General features: G+C 39.5%; 1 protein-coding gene across 22 annotated transcripts in view; it reads right to left on the minus strand.

Annotated features, from left to right (window-relative positions):
* The window catches only part of ptprk (protein tyrosine phosphatase receptor type K), a 52504-nt gene extending 48342 nt beyond the window's left edge, over positions 1-4162 (minus strand). For all 22 annotated transcript variants that reach the window (XM_037245391.1, XM_037245406.1, XM_037245405.1 and 19 more), the window contains exon 1: positions 3846-4162. In XM_037245391.1, coding sequence (XP_037101286.1) covers positions 3846-3921 — 76 coding nt within the window. In that variant the 5' untranslated portion in view covers positions 3922-4162. The remainder of the gene's footprint in view (positions 1-3845) is intronic.
* Between the last annotated feature and the right edge of the window lie 16581 nt (positions 4163-20743).

The raw sequence follows: 20743 nt of genomic DNA on the forward strand, positions 1-20743 counted from the left end.
ACCACAATTTTGAAACTTAATCTGACACCAGGCTGTAAATATTTAACGGAAGTGAAGTGAGCTTTGCACATGTTCCCTTACACCAAATTAAACCAACACATGGTTAACCCCCCCCACCTGCCACCTGACCTTTAACCTTTCCTCCCTTACACTTGTGCTAACACTTGTGCTAACCTTGAAAATACTCCAAATTTGCACTTTTTGTAAAAACAAAAACAAAAAACACGCCTTTGTCGTGTGAACATTTACACCCTGCAATGTAATTAATCATCTGAGCGCTGATGACTTAATCTGTCATTTCACCAGTTTTTTTAGGCTTCTCTGTACAGACAGCTGTGACCTGAACCCAACAGGGCACCAATGAGATAGATGACACTTTACCAACACCATCATTCATCAGGGATATGAGCTTTCCTGAATTCTGGATCGGCTTGCAAAAACTCTCCCCTCCATTTCCATCAGCACCTTCCATGTTGATCTCCTGACTAATTGCTTGGCACCCTTCATGTGACATTTGCACTGGACTGACAGTCGTGGGAAGTATTTGTCACTAGAGTACATTTGAAAGATTTCACACTACTGGAAGATTAAGCTACTGGCTATCATGCTCACTTTGGAAAATGAGAGTAAGATTCAGCGTTAAGAGACTGGAAGGTCACACTATTTGCGTCTTTCCGTGCAAAAAAAAAAAAAAACCCTCCGATTCATTCGAGCACACCAAGTCTAATGAGGGATTAGCTAATGAATTCTCTGAGCAGATTAATTACATTTTCCACACGCGCGTGTGGGTGCCTACAGACACCCCCCCCCCCTTCCCCAAACCAAGCGAGCCGGTACTTTCAAGAGATTTTTTTTTTTTTTTTTAATCTGCAACCAAATTGAAATCCATAGAAAGAGATGTGCTTTGAGCAGAGAGGCGTTTGATTTGAGCACAAGACATTAAGGAAGATGGGCACGGCGGCAGACTGGAGGCATTACTTTTAACAAGAAAATAAATAAAACCCTTCTTTGATTTGGCCACAGTTGAACGAGGAAGGGATTTTCACGGGAATCAAAATGAAAAGCAAGTATTTCACATGCTTCTCTGTGTCACTTTACTACAGAAGGCTTATAAAAGAACCACACTGCCTCTTCTCACACACTCACACACACACAGAGCGGATATGACAGAAAAACACACAGATGCACCCCTCCTGCCGTTTTCACAGTCTCTTGAGTGGACGAGATGCCCACGGCCAAAAACCAATGGTTGCATGTTGTTTTTTTTCTTCTTCTCCTCCTCCTCCTCCTCCTCACTTTCTCTCCCTCTTCCCTCATGTCTTTTTTTTTGCCGAGGAAAAACACATTTCTGTTTCATCTTCCAAAAAGGCTCCGTCAAGTCATTATAATTAAACCAACTTTGTACTTGGACTCCAAATGCAAAAGCACGATTTACAATTCTAATTAAACCGGCTATGTGATTCGACCAGGGAAGCTAATGGAACGCAATTATCGCACTTCATTAAGATTAAAGACACTGTCAACGTGGGTCAGTGCATTTTGAGAAGTTGTCACATCGACACGCACTCGCTTATTGACATTGTAAAAAGCAGCGCAGCAGACACGCCGGACCACATTTATTACTCGGAGCGTGGAAGGTGATAAGCCGAAACGAGGTTGCCGCAGAGCAGCCGTGATAAGCGCGGATGCCAGAGAGAGACCACGTTCATCGTTTAATACGGCCTAATTTCATTGGGACATTATAAAACGGGGAGAAGTAGAAATGGTAAATGTGATTTGGAGAAACAATCCCACAGCAATCGGACAGCTTTAATTCTTTCTCAACTGATCTGCAGTCCATTTCAAGGAGACGTGTGACATCTCAAAGCCTAATTTGACGAATCACAGCTTTGGTTTTCAATGTAATGACGGCAAATGTGCCCAAAATGACAGTGCTCTTAAATGCAATTTTTAGTCCAACCAATGCTGGAAAAAAAATATCACAGCAAACTTTTTACATCAAGTACCACCTCAAAAAATAATATGGCCTACCATTATTGAAAACACTCATTAGATTGAATACTATCATAATGACTTCTTAAAACAGGTTGAATACATTTAATTCAGCAATACTATCACTTACCACCAGAGGGAGCCTGCATACTACTAGTGGCATTTATTATACCACATTTTGAAAACCACTGATCCAAGCAATTTTGTCAGAAAAGTGGCAACACAATTACACTTTTTACTGAAGAAGACTTAAATCGAGCAATACCTAACACTTGACTTGGTGACACCATGTTGCCACTCAAAATGTTAATCTTCAAAAGGTGAGCGATTCATGGCAATGGTTCACTTTTTGGACTTGCAAACATTTTAAAGCATTGCCTGTATAGTTGTTAAATGAATAATGGTGACCTTTGACCCTGGGAAATTGTCCTGAAATTAAAACAACTTGAAAGTCAACCAGCATAACAGGACAGACCACTCAATTTCGGGGGTTCCACTGTATTCATTCCCCAGTTTAGAAAAAAAAATGTTTTTTCTCGCACCACATTTACAACGACCCACCTCTAGGCCATGTAAAGCAGCACCTCGTATTTACTTGCAAATTAACTGTGTTCGCATTCCCAGGGAGGCCTCAAAGAAATTCCACACATTTGTTGCCCTGCAGACCAAATGGCCCCCGGGGAGGGGCACCAGGGGAGTAGTTAGGGGATGGAAGGCTGGGCTAGAGGAAGGAGGGGCAGGGCAATAAAGCTCGAAGAAGTGGTAATTAATGTGTAATTTTTATGCAAATCATCAACGAGCCTAGGCTTGCTGGAGCCGACATTTTCCTCCCCCTCGTACAGTTTCTGATCATGCCCAGCACATAAATGAAGCGTGGTGTGGGCAAGTCACCTTTAATAAAGCTTTAGTGAGGTCAGATTGGAGGTCAGCTCATACAAATACAGTACACTACATACACACACTGGATCTAGGAATTGCAGAGTATATTGAAATGTTCCACAACTATAACTCCATGTCACAATATTTCCATATTTTGCAAACAATAGCAATGGTATCACTATATAGGTAACGTGTGGTCATCATTTTAAGACAGTTACTGCACAAAAAATTAAGTCTTGTAAGAAAAATGGCATTGAGCAGTTTAATCAAAAACTGTATTGAAAACACGACAGTTAAAAATAATTGTGCTGTATACGCATAGAATTGAAAGTCAATGCAAAGAAATCTAAATCTGGAGATATTTCTGTGCATATAACCTTTTAACATTTTAATAAATGCAGTCAGCCCATGACGGTTGCAACATGCACAGTAATCAATCGCACTATCTGGATACATTAATTTATATGATTGACTTTAAACCTGAACAGCAATAAAAAATAAAAAGCGAGTAAATAATCAACTAAACATACGTCATTTGTCAAAAGAACTTTTTGCACGTTTCTTTTAGCCCTTTTAAGTGGTTATGTTAAAAGTGGCTTTGATCAGTAAACTTTATTTTTGCAGAACCAAATAGTGAAAATTAAATGACAACGCACAGCTTGGCCAACTGCCATGCACCAATGAACGTCACTTTACATTTAGCGCGTCCCGTGCCATAAATTAAAATTATTTTCGACGCCGATAACGACACTTTTGCAGAAATAAGACTTAATATTTACGCGTTGCGGCATGAATATGCATTTTCAAACATTTCAAAGACAATACAGCAAGCGCGCAGGTAGTTGCCAACTTTTTCGGCTCCGCCTAAAAATACTTACCTGGCAGGAACTCGCTTAAATTCAAGAGTTTCCCTGAATGAACAAACGATTTTGCACGACTACAGACAAACGTGGTTTTTTTTTTTCCTGCCTTACCTGGTGCTATCTGGCCGGAGATGCCCGCAACAAAAAGGAGCAGGAGTCCCAGCAAAAGAGAGAAAAGTGTATCCATGTTTTAAACGGAGTCCGGGCGAGCGTCTGGAACAGTTTCCCCCAAAAAGTTTGTGCTTCTTTCGCGAGTTTCTCCGTCTGCGAGTGTCTCTGTGGACGTTTCTTACGACAATTTGTTTTTTATTATTCCTGCATCCGCAGCCGAGTCGAGCGCTCCATTCTGTCCTTTCGCTTTTCTGGCTTTCGGCTTCCCCAACGCGCTCGCTCACTAGGACGCCACACTTTGAGTGAGGATGCGCGTGCGCGACGCAGAGTAGACAAGCGAGCGGCGGCGTGCACGCGCGTGATGGCGTGACGTCACGTGATCGGGGAAAAAATGGTTGCGCACCAAAAAACAACAAAAAAAAGTGAAGAATTATCGGCATGACGTCTGAAAGGTTGATGTGTGGAGTTGAAATCAGGGGTGGATTTCAGTTTAGCATCACTAAGATAAAACAACTGGACAAAAACAATCATTTTATAGTTTATTGTTTTGGGCAAAATTTGATTACATTTTGTTGAACTCATGGATAAATTCCCATAATTACGTCACAATGCCAGAAAACGGTTGAAGGGATGAATCAATGTGACATCACAAAGCGTTAGTTGCAAAATGGAGAACAGCCCTAGGCAAATTATGTGTGACCAAAAACCTGAACTATTGACATAAGAAAAAGGAAAGAAATTGTGAAATGTAAAGAAGAGTGACTCTTTGGTGTGATGTCATTAAAAAAACTGTTCAAAAGAGCCCTGGGTGAATTCTCACCTTGACATCACAATACCAGAAACACTTAAGAGTTGAAAACTAATACTTGGCGTGACATCACTAAGATAAAAACATTGAAATACACTAACACTTTGCTCAAAAAACACAAATGTCACAATGCCAGCAAGTGAATTCCCAGCGCGATGTCACAAAGGCCGAACGCGGTTGCTCAAAACAAAGGAACACTTTGTGGCATTGAGAACGGGAGTGGCATTACAAAGGCAGAGCGTGCTTGATCAAAAAATTATTTCATTCATTCTGCTTTATAATCTGCCACAAAGTTATAGCTGTGATGGTTTACGAGTTGAAAAAGCATAAAGGGGCGTTTACACACAATTCAGAGGAACAAAATTGAAAAATCAAAGACGAAATACAGGAAGCCATTTTGAGATTTTTTTTAAAACCAAATTATTGCTTTCAAGATCTCGCTCCGCTGTGGTGCTTCAGTCCAAGCATGACCTTGATGCTAATTTCTTCAAATGCCACAAATCTGCACTTAACTACTCCTCTGTGCATTCCTCACAATTATATTATTAACTTGTCAATGTTCAACACATTTCCTGCAAGGTAAATAACTCACTCAGATGCCACCAATAGCGGCGACAACATGTCAAAGCCAGGTTGAATAAACATCATGATGAATAAAAAATTTTTTTTTTTATGAATTCTTGCACACTATAAATACAGCTTGTGGAAATGTAGGGAGACAACAATAAATATAGTCTGAGAGTTTTTATCTTCAGGCAGTGGCCCTCTTGCATATAGAAAATGCGAGCACCCTTTTCTTGCTCTCCGAGACAGGAATATTTGCATAGACAATCTTCGTCTGGATCTAGAGGAGCAATACCTCTAATAAGGTTATTACAGCAGCTAGATTGCTGGTGCGCACTGGCGAGTTTGTTGTTCTCTCTATGTGGATTTCTGCCCTGGAATCATCCAGCAAATTAGCCAGTTTCCTGTCGCCATGTCCCTCTCCTTTTCCAAAAACATGGACTTTATATAGAAACACACAAGACATGTCAGAATTGTCGACAGCATTACAACATAACAGGGTGCTGTGAACTGGCAACATACTGCTTGACAGAAAGTCAAAAAGTCATCAAAAATTAAAATAAACAAGCAAACAAACAAACAAATAAATAAATAATATAAAAACGAAACAAAAATATACTCAAAATAATTAGAATAACCTGAGATACTGGATGATAGTATATGGAGGCATGAAGTTGTCTCTTGGTCTTTCACAACTCTGGTTCCTAATGTTATAACTCAAATCTAGTCTAAATTAGTGCAACAGCAACTACCGTATTTTCCGGACTGTAAGGCGCACCTAAAAACCTCAAATTTTCTCAAGCGCCAACAGTGCGCCTTATAGCCCGGTGCGCCTTATATATGGACCAAAATCCTAAATTTAAACTGGCCCAAAGCATTGTGTCATGAAATCAATCCTAAGTGTCCCGCTGAAGACTATGAATCATAAATCAAAAAGACTATGGATCATTATTTTGTGATTATAAAGTCATTTGTTGCGTCTGAAGTTGAAATAAAAAAGATAAAATGGAGAATGATTTGATTTGGATTAAAAATCTGACATGATGCATTAATGGTGCGCCTTATAGTCCGGTGCGCCTTATATAAGGACCAAGTTTTAAAATGGGCCATTCATTGAATGTGCGCCTTATAGTCCGGTGCGCCTTATAGTTCGGAAAATACGCTAATTGACAGACTTTTACTTTGCTCTTATTTTTTAGGATTTGTCAAATTTAGACAAGGCATTAGTCGACAGTATGTTCAATTTGTGCTCTCATGTGAACGATGTGTAGTATTTGCGTCCAGTTCTGAAGCCTTAGCCGCTTAAACAGTACAGCTACACAAAAGCGTGTTTACATTAGGAAGAAATATGAGGAGACTTTCGTTAGTCTTTGCCAAGTTATTTTGACACCCGTTCAGATCTCAGGTATGCAACCTGGTGTGGGAATGTATAAACACACTTGCCCACAAATATGCACTTGTGCATACCATACACTCTAACCAACAAGCCAGTTTTTCAGCTCGTCATTTAACAAGCTTTTGTAATTTGCCCGTGCAGACAATTATTCTAAACCCGCCCGACGACTATCAACTAACAAACATTCCTACAAAGTAAAACCTCGCCGCATCCAATAGGATGCTACAAAAGCCAAGCATAGCATTGTCTCCCAGCTTTTCCTATGCATTTTATTTTTTTTCATCCTGGCTACTTTATGCATGCTATTCCCAAAGCGGCAAGTCAACCACTAGGACGAGGGATTAGTCCAAACGACCACAGCCAGCTTTTGGCTGCAGTGCTTTGCCAGGCGCACGGTTGGTTGTGTTTTTGTCAAGACTTCACAGGAAGCTGCAAATATGAAGTGAATTTGTTGCAGACTTGTGTTTTGTTTTAAACAAACATAAAATGCAAACAGTTGGTGTAAGACAGGAACCAAGAGTGGAATTAGGACACAAGGTCAACTAAAGCAATGATAGAAATGTGGAGAATGCGACTTTTTTTTTGTTCAACACTGAAAAAATAAACTAAAAAGTTGCAATGTTACATAAAAAAAATAAAAAAATAACACAACTGTGGACTCTTTGGAGTCTCCAATTAACATGACATTCATATTTTGGATTATAGGAGAAAACTGGAGAAAAAAACCCCATGAAATTTATTTGAGTCAAAATTTAAACCTTTAGAAATATTTTCATTCTATAATTGCATTCCAAGTCCAACCCAGCCTGCATGTTTGGGGCAATGCCCACTTGACTGTTCTGCCGTTACCATGACAGTGCCCACCAATGCCAGGCCAACACCGTATGGTTGCTATGGTAACTTTTTTGGTGCCAATTCCGGTGAGCCAGGTGTGTGTGCCAGCTGGTAATGACAGGTGGATGGTGGGAGTGTGTGTTGTGTCTGTTTTGGAGCTGATAATCACAAACAGTGAGTCTCCAGGAGACAAAATAAGCCAGGGTGGAATGAAACACGGCTTATGGGTCTACCACAGACAGAATAGAACCACTGCTGTGTTTTTTCTTTTTTACTCACTCTTAAGCGATGACATTTAGAAGCGTCCATGCTGAAGTGTGCCTTCACAGATTCTCAGCTCTTTGCTGAGGAACGATGCCGATGCAGACCGCCAACAACTGCCAACATTTTGGCATGAAACTCTCTCGCATGACCAACCAACTGTCAGCGAATCTTAGATTATTTGTTATTTACTGCCGATTGGTTTGCTTGCCAAAACATAGCAGTCCAAATAATGACTAATAATTACCCTTTTATCAAGCAATTTTATCGTGTTGACTTGTTTTCTTCGACAATCGATTGCTACGTAATTAAAAAAAAAAATCCACTTTTTATAATAATGTCAACATCATCTTGTGTCTTGCCACAGTGCCTCATCTGTAACAAAATGAACACTCAACCATCTCTATCATCATTGTTGTGCGTGGACATTGCCCGCCCACACAGTCGCCCTTGTACAACATCACGTGGCCAAAGGGGTAAACTTAGTGCAATGATTAGATAATCGTGGTTTTTTTTCCCATCAGTTGTCATAAACAAGGACAAATAGATTCTCTTGTGTTGCAGAAACGTTAGTGCTAATTTGTCCGGCTGATACTAATTTGTAATAATAATCCCTTTTTTCTGACGTCTTTGGAGATATGCATACTTAGCTACATTTCCAGGGTTACATCCTTGAAGCCCTTATCGAAAACGTTTGACTCTGTTTCCTTTTTAAGCAGTGAAAGAATTTCATTTGTATCTACCGTATTTTCCGCACTATAAGGCGCACCTAAAAACCTCCAATTTTCTCAAGTGCGCCTTATAATCCGGTGCGCCTTATATATGGACCAATACGGATTCGTGGATGAGGACTAATTTAGTAAAGTAAGCTTTACGTGTTTATTTTGTGTGTTGTGTCATATTAACGTTTGAGCAATGTTGAGTTATTGATATATTGTTTTCACTATTTCGAGTTTTACTATATTGTGATTGCATTAACGTTTGAGCAACGTTGAGTTATTTATTCTATGCGCCTTATAATCTGGTGCGCTTTACATATGGATAAAGTTTTAAAATGGGCCATTCATTGAAGGTGCGCCTTATAATCCGGTGCGCCTTATAGTGCGGAAAATACGGTATTTAAGAGGGTGGGCAATTTGTGCCCATTCAATAATATGCTTAAACTGGACAGCAAAGCTAGCGAATAAATGCTGAAATGGTTTTCCACAGTGGACGCACATCACATATCAATCAGGTGTGTCTTTTGACCATTTGAAGAAGCAGTCCTCAACAGCAGCCTTGATTGCTTTGATGAGCTACATCATGCTTTCTAATCCATCCCGTCTTCTGCCGAATCTGAGCGCGCAGATGCCAAAGATGGATCAATGAATGCAATGATGTTTTTTATAAGTGAGGGTGTTAGAAGTAACACGCGTCACACTGCGGCCTCATCAAGTGTCGGTTGAAGCACGCAGGGATGCTGATTCGGGAGGCGAGCGGCTAGCGCGTAATGTGAAAAAGATGCACTTGATTTGCTACATGAATTAGCCCATTCGTGTGAAAATGGATGAATAATTCAGAAATTCACACTGAGCGGAGAACTTTTTCAGCGGCGCAAAACAAATACGGAAAACAACACAATCCGAAAAATGCAACTTTAAAGCCACACAAAATTTTTGCAACCTAAATGAATCCATTTTTTCTTATGTTGCCTTATTTTGTAATTAGGAAATATCTTAAGGGGGAGATTTGAACTTTAAATCCACTTTTCCTTAATCTTGCAACTCAGTTATTGAGCTCTTTTATCAGATTTCATTCCAAGTCGTAGGAAGTTGGATCTGCTAAAACTGAGATAAAAATGAATCGAGTTTACCTTTTAACCTCAGAAACCTCATCCACCCGGTCAGACATAATTCAAAATCAATATTTGCTATTGGACGGACTACAGTAGAATCCTGGAAGGTTTGAAAAATATTGGCTGACAGCAGTGCTGACAAAAACATTCTACTTGTGAATTCAGCTATCTTGTGTCAAATTCCTTTCCGAGAAATCATTCTTTTTTTTTTTTAAACAACTATTTTTTATTATTTTTTTAAATGATACTTGCCCTCCTGTAGATTGATTGAAGGGGGCGAATGTCACAGTCGGATGCTTTCTTCTCCAAAGATCAAATGATGGATTAAAACCCGAATTTAGGGGTTAGAAGGTTTATAATCGTCATTGACGGTGTGCCAGAAAAGACGTGATAAATGACATTAGGCTTCTGTTTGCTCTTGCCAGGGGATGTGTGTGTGTCACCATAAATTTTGGAGTGTGTTTTCCCACAGAGAGCAAGCGAGGTAAATTCATATCAGTCTGTTTTTGCCAAAGGGGTGGTAATTATGGCACTTTTTAATAACTGTGCTTTATAATCATTTAGTGCTGATGTTGCATAAACACACACACACACACATTGGAGAACAACACACATGCTCATCTCTTGAGGCGCAAATGAATTCAGATGTGATAGGCACTGGAGCTTAACTAAAAGGGAAGCAGGGAGATGGATGGATGGTTGGATAGATAGATGGATGGTTGGATAAGGAGGCGGGATAGAAAGGCGAGAAAAGTTTGACGCAAAATAATCAGTCTTGCGTTACAATACTGTTCTGCATAGATCAGTTCTCATCATTGTGTTTTGGGAATATTTTCAATTCCTCCAATGGAGTGTTGTTTTTATTGAGTGAGTAACTCGAACACAAAAATCGGAGGTGGTGGAGACGTTCGTGAACTGAGGCTACATTCAAACCTTGTTAGCTTGTTGCATCTCAAACCCGAGTGGCATTATTGAGATGATTAAAGTAGACGTTGGTTATTTTAGCTCAAGGGCGCCCCTTACAGTTGTGGTTGTAAATCGGCACGCCATTATTATTTTCAAAGGAACCCGTGTTCAAACATGGCTTTTGTAAATTTACTCATGCAGAAATGTTAGCATAAGCAAGTCTGAACATTAGCATTGGTACTTGGAACTCTGAGACGTCACAGGGTCTAATACACGGGTGTCAAACTCAAGGCCCGGGGGCCAGATACGGCCAGCCACATCATTTTATGTGGCCCGCGAAGACAAATTGTGCATCAAATCCGTGTGTCGGTCTTTTTTTTTTAAATATTTGACCAGTTTTTACTCGTCTGATTTGAAAACGAGTTATTTGTCAGTTTGTTTTGTAGCTTTTACTGTATATAATGAGGTGCTCATACATTTATTTGGGTTGACAGTCATAATGGCCCTCCCAAAGAAGCTATGACTACAATGTGGCCCGCCAAAAAAATTATTTTGACACCCCTGGTCTAATATAAATGCTTTTTTGAATATGGCGCACAATGCCATATGTCATTCACCCCACGACCTCAAGATGAGTCTTTATATTTGGCTTCTGTTAAAGGTCTTTATTCTCCTCAATAAGCTTTCACTTTGCGAGTTAGAGCAGGACTCTCCCCCTTTCTTTGCCGCTCACAAGTTTGGACAGGTACTGAGCGCAGCAGCGCTGAGTGAATTGGTTGCTGAGATGGGTCATTAGCTTTTCGCCCTCCACCATCGATCTGCAGCGGGAGAGCGAGAGAGCGAGCGCCGATCGACGCCGTCGCGGCGTTTCAAATTGAGACGATCGAGGGGAGAATCAACCAACGAATGGAGTGGCTCCAACAGGGTTGGCCAGGTTAAATTGATTAAACTGTCCAGAATGCTTTGTTTTAACTTAATGTCACGGGGGCCCCAGTAAGTGTGCTTGATAGGGCGGCCATCTTGTGAATGGCATCGTCCAGAGGTTTTCAAAATTGTCTATTACAATTATTTTTAATTTCAAATTAGAGGCACAAAGCAAGGACAGAGATGTCAGATATTTTATTTTTATTTAGTATTATTATTATTATGATGATCCAAAAATGACCCAAAGTGATTTTTTTTTTTAATTGCTAACTTCTCCTTTAAGTGGACCTCTAACTTTTAATTGAATCCGCCTAGTAAAGTCAGTTTCTCTCAGATATTTTATTTTAGTTTAATATTATTATTATAAATTTTTTTAACAGATGATCCAAAAAAATGACCCAAAGTGATTATTTTTTTTAATTGCGAACTTCTCCTTTAAGTGGACCTCTTTCACTTTTAATTGAATCCGCCTAGTAAAGTCAGTTTCTCTTGCAAATCCATAAAACCACAACAGAGGATTAGTTGGCTCTTGCTTTGCCCAAATACTGAGCTCAATTAACAACTCCGAGGAAGAAGAAGCCTGAATGTCATTCTAATTAATTCTATTGCAAAGTTCTCGCTGAGAATTGAACAGAGAAGTATTCTAACAAAGATGAGAGAAAGGCGGCCTAATTCACTTCAAAATGTTCAGTTTCCAGTGGCATGGTCCCCTGCAATTTCTCCATTTACATCTTTAGCCACTCTCCAAACCTTTGTAAAATTGTCTTTGCATGAAGCCATAGTAAGTCCTTTTAGCTACACATCGACTAAAACACATCAGTCCGCTCCACTCATCCCCACCAACGTCGTTCCGATCTTAATGAGCTGTGACATCACTCTCTCGCTGTTCTAACGTCCTGTGACATCACCGCTGCCGCGCTTACTTGATTAAAATGCTGGCAGCCTTCAGGAAGTCGAAATAAGATCCCAATCCAATCACGCCTCGCCTTAATGGCATTAGGAGCCGCCATTGGCTTGCTGCTTGCGCCGTAACCTGATTAGCGCTGAAGTAGTTTGATGTTAATGAGATTTGCTCTTATTGGTGTCTGATCACATCACATCACATCATTTATGCACGGGTGTTCACATAAATACACACATACGTACACTTCAGTAAAGAGGTGAATATATTAAATTATATTCAAGCATTGCAGTGCAATAAAAGACACCCGGACCTGATCAGCAATAAAGGGGAATGAAAGGGAAAAAAATTCATCGTGATCGAAGGTTTGGGGCCGAAGGAGTAGAGATTTGTTGCTTTGTAATATTTTCTGTGGTCAATCATGTGGAAAGGAAGAGACAAAACAACATCCATCCCAGCAGAGTGCTCATTTATTCCCATCACATCCATGTAGGTCAGACTTTTCACTTCTGATCAACACTTTAAAAAAAAGTGTTCCATTTGTTTTCTTATGCTGTGTATGCTGTGTAAGGTCACAAAAGTGCACAAACGTCTTGGGCCTTTACTCTGCTAGCATAATAGCTAGTGCTAACAAAAACACACATATATATATATATACAGCATTTCATCTCTAGTTGCCTTACTCTTGTTGTTTTTAACATGTTTTCACAATCTTCTTTACTCTATGCTATTGTTTTAATTTGGTTTTAACTTGTTTTTAACTCTTGTAAAGTGACCTTGAGTGACCTGAAAGGCGCTTCTAAATTAAATGTATTATTATTATTATATGCCCCCCCCCCACCGCAACTAAACGCATACATTTTGACATTTCGTATAACAGTACTCTTATTCATATATTCTTTATCCTCTATGAGGAGCAGACTATACAGTGCAGTATCCGTCAGTTTTCTACTGCCCCCATGTGGCTAATGCAGGGAGCGCTTCAACTGTTTAATTGTTCTTAATTCCATTTAATTGATGTTTTATGGGGGGCTGGAATGAATTAATGGCATCCCCTGTCATTTAAATGGGGAACGATTATTTGAGATACGTAATTTGAGTGACAATAAAATATAAAAGTCTTTGTCAGCTCGAAGCAAACATGGCAAATGTCAACATCTTTTTATCTGCCACGTCCGAAAATGAACAAACTTAATTTCCGCCGGATGTAATCGTCATTCCTCTTGACAAGCTTGTTTTGTTGTAACAATTCCATGCACACTGTTTTAATCGTTTCTTTCCAATTAAATCGTGTTTCAGTTGTTGAGTTAACAAGCCATCGTTGTTGTAGCCCCTGAAAATGCAATTAATGAATGTAATTGCACATTGTGGCTCTTATAGGGTTGTAAAATTAATAAAGGAATGACTGAGTCTGGTTTTATACGAGAAGAATTCACATTTCCGTGCTTCACAATTTGGGTTTATAATGGAAAATAGTGTGTGCAGCCTCCAGTAAATACACAAAGGGAATACAACATCAAAACAAACTGGACACCATTGATTGGTGGTGAGCGACATTTAATGCGGGTTTGCTCAAACAATACAAACATAACAAAACAAGACCACGCTTTGTGGTTTGGTGTTCACCATCCTATTTTAATAGTTGATCACACAGTAAGACAAGCTTCTGTGTGAACATGTTAGGTGCCGGGTTCCTATCTCCTCTATGAGCTGAAATTCAATCTCTTCTTTTCACTCCCTGATCCCCTTATAATTAATCAAGCATGCAATTATACCAGAGAAAAGAAAGAGTGGGAGAATAAAATAAAAATGGTGTGCTGCGGGAAAGAGCCGTGTAGGAAAAAGTGGCTTTCTCTTGAAAGGTGATAATAAGTAGACCTTAAAAGTACAAATGAAAGTGTCAACCAGTGCACTCCCCCCCTCCCCTTCCTGCTCCGTCTTGTGCTTGGCTAATAAGGGAAGTCAGTGCGGACGACATGTCGAAACAACGCTGCGCTTCTTGTAACATCTTTCCACCTCCTTTCCTTTCCTGACACCTGGCTGCCTTTGTTGCCCCCCCCCCCTCCCCGCCTCTAATAAACACGCTGACCCCCTTCTCCTGCTGATTTTCCACCCATCCAGACTCCATTATCCACAACATTAATTCTAGCTTGTTATCAAAGCTTTTGATAAGTCGGCTCTCCACCAATTGAAATGTCACTTATTATGCTAATCATACACTCTTTTGTATCAAAAGCCACTATATTGTTCCAGACAAGTTTTATTATCCTCTCCTCTGCTCTCATTACAGAAAAAAAAAACAAAAAAAACACACTTGTGTCAAGAGGAGATAACAGCCCAGGATGAATTAGCCAAAAAGTCAAGAGTTCCTTTTTGACATTATAGCAATAAAACAAAAGATCACATTTCATTATGTCTGGGTTGTATTAAGAATCATTCCTGCATGACACATCCAAACCAAGAAAAATGTGACAGTTAATAAAAAAATAAAAAAAGACATTTGTGATCTTTGTTTTCAGTATGTGGCTGCTTTATTACAAGCAGAAGATTCACCATGACTCTTTTAATGAGAAACTATATTACAGAAAAAGAGAACTAAAAATTGATAGTGATGCAAGGACGCCCGGGGATCGTGCCTATTGTCTTGTCCACCACAGAGCACTCATTGTTGCTAATCCACTTAGGCACAGCGGGGTAGCACTCACACACTGTTATGTTGCTATTACTTGCTATGACATTTATTATCTATTAAGACTTTCTATGCAGCAAACTTTTCCTTTTTGGAGAAATAGAATGATTTTAATGATAAAAAGCTTGACGTTGCCCACAATAAGGGAACTACGAAAATGTCATGTGCATTCACTTAAGGCATTTTAGCGGAATGCTCACAGCAATTTTCAATGTGGTTCTGAATCATTGTCGCATTGTGTGTCGTTTGAATAGCGACAATTAATCTTCATGTTCAACACTGTCGTCGTTTCATCACTGCGTTGTTGTGCGACTGCGGTTTCGGGCAAATGAAAGGGAAAAAACAATAAAGAGGAAAAAAGAAAAAAAGACAATTGTTCGGCTTCACTTCACAAGAAAATGTGCAGGTTTAATTAACATGTTCTTAGTCAGGGTTTTAGAAGAAAACAACAGGAAAGCAATTTAAAATAAATGTAACATGTTTTTAAGAGGAGTTACAACAATAATACAACAACACGGATTTAACTGGCTGCTTTAAACATCTGGAGGTAGCTTACAGTTGACCTCACGCTATAATGTCATGTAAACAGCCTTTTTTAATCTTACAAATAACACACATGGTCATTTGTCATGTAGCTGTTTTGGCAACAAGTCAGGAGGGACCATTGTGGAAACTGTACGCTCAGTCGGGGGGGGGGGGCAAGTTGGATGTGAGTGACTACCCCCACCGTCTCTTCACTTGATCATGCAATATTACCTCTTTAATAGATAAAGTCCAAAAGTGCTGAGCTGTACTTTTCCCGCCGCTAAACCAGACCATCTATCTCAGTAAGCGTGGAAGCTGCTATTTTTGCAGGAAATTACCATCGAGCCTTTACTTTCCTACCAAATGATCACATTAGCCTTTGTGCACTGCCATTTCCACTCTAGCCTTTTTAATTGTTAATAAAATAGTTGGAATCATTAGTGAGATGATTTAAGATCTCCTCTGGGGGTGTTAAGACTTCATGGGAGACATTCACTCCTGAATGTCTTGAAGCTGAGATGATGGTTACAACTAGGACTGCATCATTTTCTCAAATTTTATGGAATTTATAATGTGATACATACATACATACATACAGTGTTGATCGAGTTAGCAACCAGCTCTAATAGCCACTCAGTGACAGGTTGAAATACCGTATTTTCCGCACTATAAGGCGCACTGGATTATAAGACGCACCTTCAATGAATGGCCCATTTTGAAACTTTGTCCATATATAAGATATATACATTTGGCCCGCGGGCCGGACTTTGGACACACCTGCTGTAGTGGCTCAATATTGGTCCATATATAAGGCGCACCTGATTATAAGGCGCACTGTCAGCTTTTGAGAAAATTGGAGGTTTTTAGGTGCGCCTTATAGTGCGGAAAATACGGTACCTGAAAACATACATACACACACAAAAGGATCATCCCGGCTCATGCTAGTGAACCGGATTAAGCTAACAGATGCAGAGAAGCAATATCACTAATGACTCAACCATAATGCACAAATACACACATCGTCGTGTGTGTGTAAGTAGCCTACATTTACGGTATGTGTGTCAGATGATCTGGGTTTGATGCTATTAAATTTAATCAGCATCTGTCTGTCCACACCACAGCTGCTGAAGCATAGCACTAGTTTTATATTATCATTTTATATTATATGTTAAAGAAAATATATTTTAAGTAGTTGGGTTGACTAGAAACAGATATTTAAATATATTGTTTCTTAAATCATTATAAGCCAAGCCTATTTAATTATCATAATGCTCTCATTATGATGCCACGCAATATTGTAATTTTCTTGTTTATATTTGTTTAATCCTGTGGGTTGCCTGGCCACAAATTCCTATTTGCTTGCCAACACGGCTCAGATTAAAAGGGGCAAACCTGTCTGGTGAAATATGGAAATAAATAGAAACCAAATATCTACATTCCGAAGAAATGCAAGGAAGTGTTTTGATCTGCCTGCCTTAAAAGGATATGGTAGGGATGAAGAATCAAATTTTTTTTTTGGGGGGGAGCTGATGGCAAATTCTGGCAGTGTCACCACGAAGTGGGTTACAGCCAAACGAGTTATGTGGGGAGGCAGAGAGTTGGAAATTGCCGGAGCTGTGGACAGGTTAGATAAAGCTAAGTCTAGCCAAGGATGAGTTAACTTAACCAATGAGTAAGCGCAGACGAGGAGGATGTCAATATTTATATATCTGACATCTCACCAAAGTGGCTCTACTCATGTACCAGCTGTGTAGAAAGCATTAAACATCTTTGATTTATTTATTTAAAAAAAATATATATAAAATTTAAATATCAAGAGGCCTTAATGTAAAAAATACCACTATAGCAGATAATCTGGACCCACCATTGGATCAATCTTTCGAAGTCCTTATGAAATTTGAACCCGCCGCTCTCGTCTTTATGGTAATGTCACCTCACTTAATGCGGCTGATGTGAAAATGTGGACCAACTTAGTGTCGAAATAAAAAATGGCCACATTAGCCTCCTCCTGACCTTGCCTTGCGATATATTGCATGGACTGACACTATCTCAATTCTCTCTTAACAAGCTGTGTGTTTCTTTTAGCTTGACTCTGATGCAAAACAAAATGGATGCTTTTACCTAATGCTAACACCCTTAAGGTTATCCTCATGACCATTGGATCAGCTTCACTTTTGGCATCTTGCATGGAGTATGCTTGCACAAACACGCCCACACAAGCAGGGCATCACAAATAATGAGCCTATGGCACTCCAAATTTATACACGAGTGCCGAGTCTCTGTGGGCCAGATGTGTGTATGTGTGTGTGTGTTGGATTAACAAAGTTGGCAGTCAGCACAAAGCTTCTTATCCTGCCGGAGTTAATTCACTTAGCACGCTACGTCTCCCTCTACTATCTTTGTCTCCCTCTTCACCTTTCCAACTGTTGCTTTTCCTCGCCATCTTCTCATCACTGCACTCGTTTTTTGTCTGTTTCTTTCGTTTGCAAGCTACAGGTTTTTTTTTTTTAAATTTTCTACCTCCGTCAGCTGAATTGGTGTTGGAAAACGTCCCATGCCTGTGGCTGTAAAAGCCCTGTGCTGATAAACGGGGACATTACTAATGAGGCTTCTTTCGGCTTTGAAAGTTGAGTAAAGGTGACTCAATGTGACTGGGGCTTTAATTTTTGTTTCAACTATTTTGTTTTTCACAATTCAGTACCACCTTTCAGCTAATTGTGGTTAATGATATACAAAGGTTCAATTCCTTCAATAAACATTTTCTCTTGATTTACCATTACGCAAAAAAAAAATAAAAAAATATTAGCAATTATGTTGCGGTGTTATACAGGACTGTCTCAGAAAATTTGAATATTGTGATAAAGTTCTTTATTTTCTGTAATGCAATTAAAAAAACAAAAAATTAATAAAAGGCTTGCAATATTTCAGTTGATTTGTAATGAATCCAGAATGTACGACAGTTTTTTTTTTTTTTTTAAATTGCATTACAGAAAATAAAAAACTTTATCACAATATTCTAATTTTCTGAGACAGTCCTGTAGGATATTTTTACACAAATGGTACTCAAGTCATTTATCGTATTCTTTATCCTCTGTAAAGAACAACAGTTGGATACAAATAGGGTATCTTCAAAAAGGGAAATAAACAAGTTGCCCAACAACATAATTATAGATATTTTTTACCAATATATTTTAGTTGTACAGCCACTAAATGAAGGTACCACAAAAGGCATCACTTCATGATCACTATTTTATTTTTCAGTTATTATGCTTTCCGTATTCCATATTCATGTGTTCTCACTGTGTGGGATGCTGTAATTACTCGAGCGATGCCATAAACCTCCAGGGACATAGGAGTCAAAGACACTTGTGATAAATGAAGCTGTTTATGATAAAGAAGCCAGATATTACACCACGTGAGGTGAATTTGTATGCGGACTGCAGCATTCAATCCATTTTTGACACTTGTTTTTTTTCCCAATTACTTGTGCACTTTCCAAAAATCACTGCAATGCTCACCGAACATTTCTTTAGAAAGCAAAAGACTTTGATTACCGCCACAAGGCTTTTCATTGTTTCCATAGCAAAGTCTGGTACAAAAAGATTTTTTTTTTTTATCTATTAAAGGAGTATCTGCGCACAAAAGAGAAGGTCTTTTCATTCACATCTTTGTGGTGGCGGAGCAAAATTGGTCGACAACTTTTCCCAAGTTTGACATAGGAAAAAAAAAAAACCCCAAGGCCGAATTCGAATGAATGTGGTATGAAGGTTCGACAGCTAGTTAGCATGACTACCACCGTTCTGAAAAAAACTCTTTGGGTGTATTTTGGGGTTAAATAAATACATTTAAAAAATACAATAAAAAATACAATAAATAAATAAATAAATCATGACACTTTTTCACCAAATAGGTCCACAAAGTGCTTCTTTCAAACACACAATATTCACAATATAATGTTCCTCCCGACCCTGAATGGAATAAATGGTATCGAAATCAGATTGAAATAAATTAATATGGCTTTACGGCAAACTGTGCATTACCTAAATTAGTTTAACAACAAAAGCAGAATTCAGCCATACAGCACTTTTCAAAGGGAAGGGATAAATTACATAATTGGCGAGGGCATCAACCATCTTCTAATTAGCGCCTAGAGCAATTCAAATTGTAGTTCAATTATAAACACAACCTTTGTGAACTGAAAAAGCCTCACGCAGATGCATTTGGATTAAGCTGATGATTTGTCTCTTTTCAAATCATATTTGATAAATAAATAGCTCGTCTCGGTTAAAGAACTTTAACAATAAAGGTTTCATGACAAACATTTTGAGTTGGATTCCAAATTTGCTTGGGAGTCAATCAACATCACTAAACTGTTTGACTAGAATGCGAGGAATGCCTAAATTCACAAAATTAAAAACCAAAGCAACCAAACCAAAACATGAAAGCTTGGTGATGCACGATGATGACAAAAACAACAAACCAGGAAAGGAAACTGACGAGCCAACAAGGCTCACTTGGACAAGACACGAGTGGCTGGAAGGAGCTGATTGGTCAGTTGGGATGTGACCCGAACGCTTAGGGAAGACACAGGAAAACATGAGAAATACTGTGGTGAAAAAAAAAAATCCAGGTGGGAAAGTGGAGAAATGATTAAATATCAGCAGTTTGTTTGAACAAAGACTGAATTTATTTAGAGGATGAATAGATGAAGATATATTTGGCGTCAGGCCAAGGGAGCCCGAGGAAAAATAAGAAGCGCCTTGGCACATCATCAAGTGAGCTGCCGTGGAGGTGCGAGTTAGGAGGCGAAAAAGGAGAAAAAGCCAACGAAGGACAGGCCCGACCTTTTTGGCTGCGGGAGGCCGAAGAAGGATGATGGAGAGATCAGAGGAGACGGCGAGCTGCTTTGATGGAGCGTCAGTGTTTTGGATGTTGGAACATGGCGACGTGTAGCCTCGCCGTGAGAGCGGCGGAAGCACATCACAAGGCAGACATGCACACACTCACGTCGCACTTTGATGTGGGGAAAAACGGGATGCTCGGGATGAAAGCGGCTCGGGAGGAATGTGGCGCTCAAGTACGCGATGACCCCCTGCGCCAAGCGCCATCCGACGTCCCACCCTCCCTCTGTCACTTCTACTTTCTCTCTGTGGTCCTGCCAGTTAATTCCTAATTGACTACTCTGACAATTTCAATCGCAGCAAGCCTCGGGGAGCGGGCAATGAAAACCCGACGATCCGAGGCGGTCTTTTCAAC

This window comes from Syngnathus acus, chromosome 24 (assembly GCF_901709675.1).
Source record: "Syngnathus acus chromosome 24, fSynAcu1.2, whole genome shotgun sequence".
Taxonomy (NCBI): domain Eukaryota; kingdom Metazoa; phylum Chordata; class Actinopteri; order Syngnathiformes; family Syngnathidae; genus Syngnathus; species Syngnathus acus.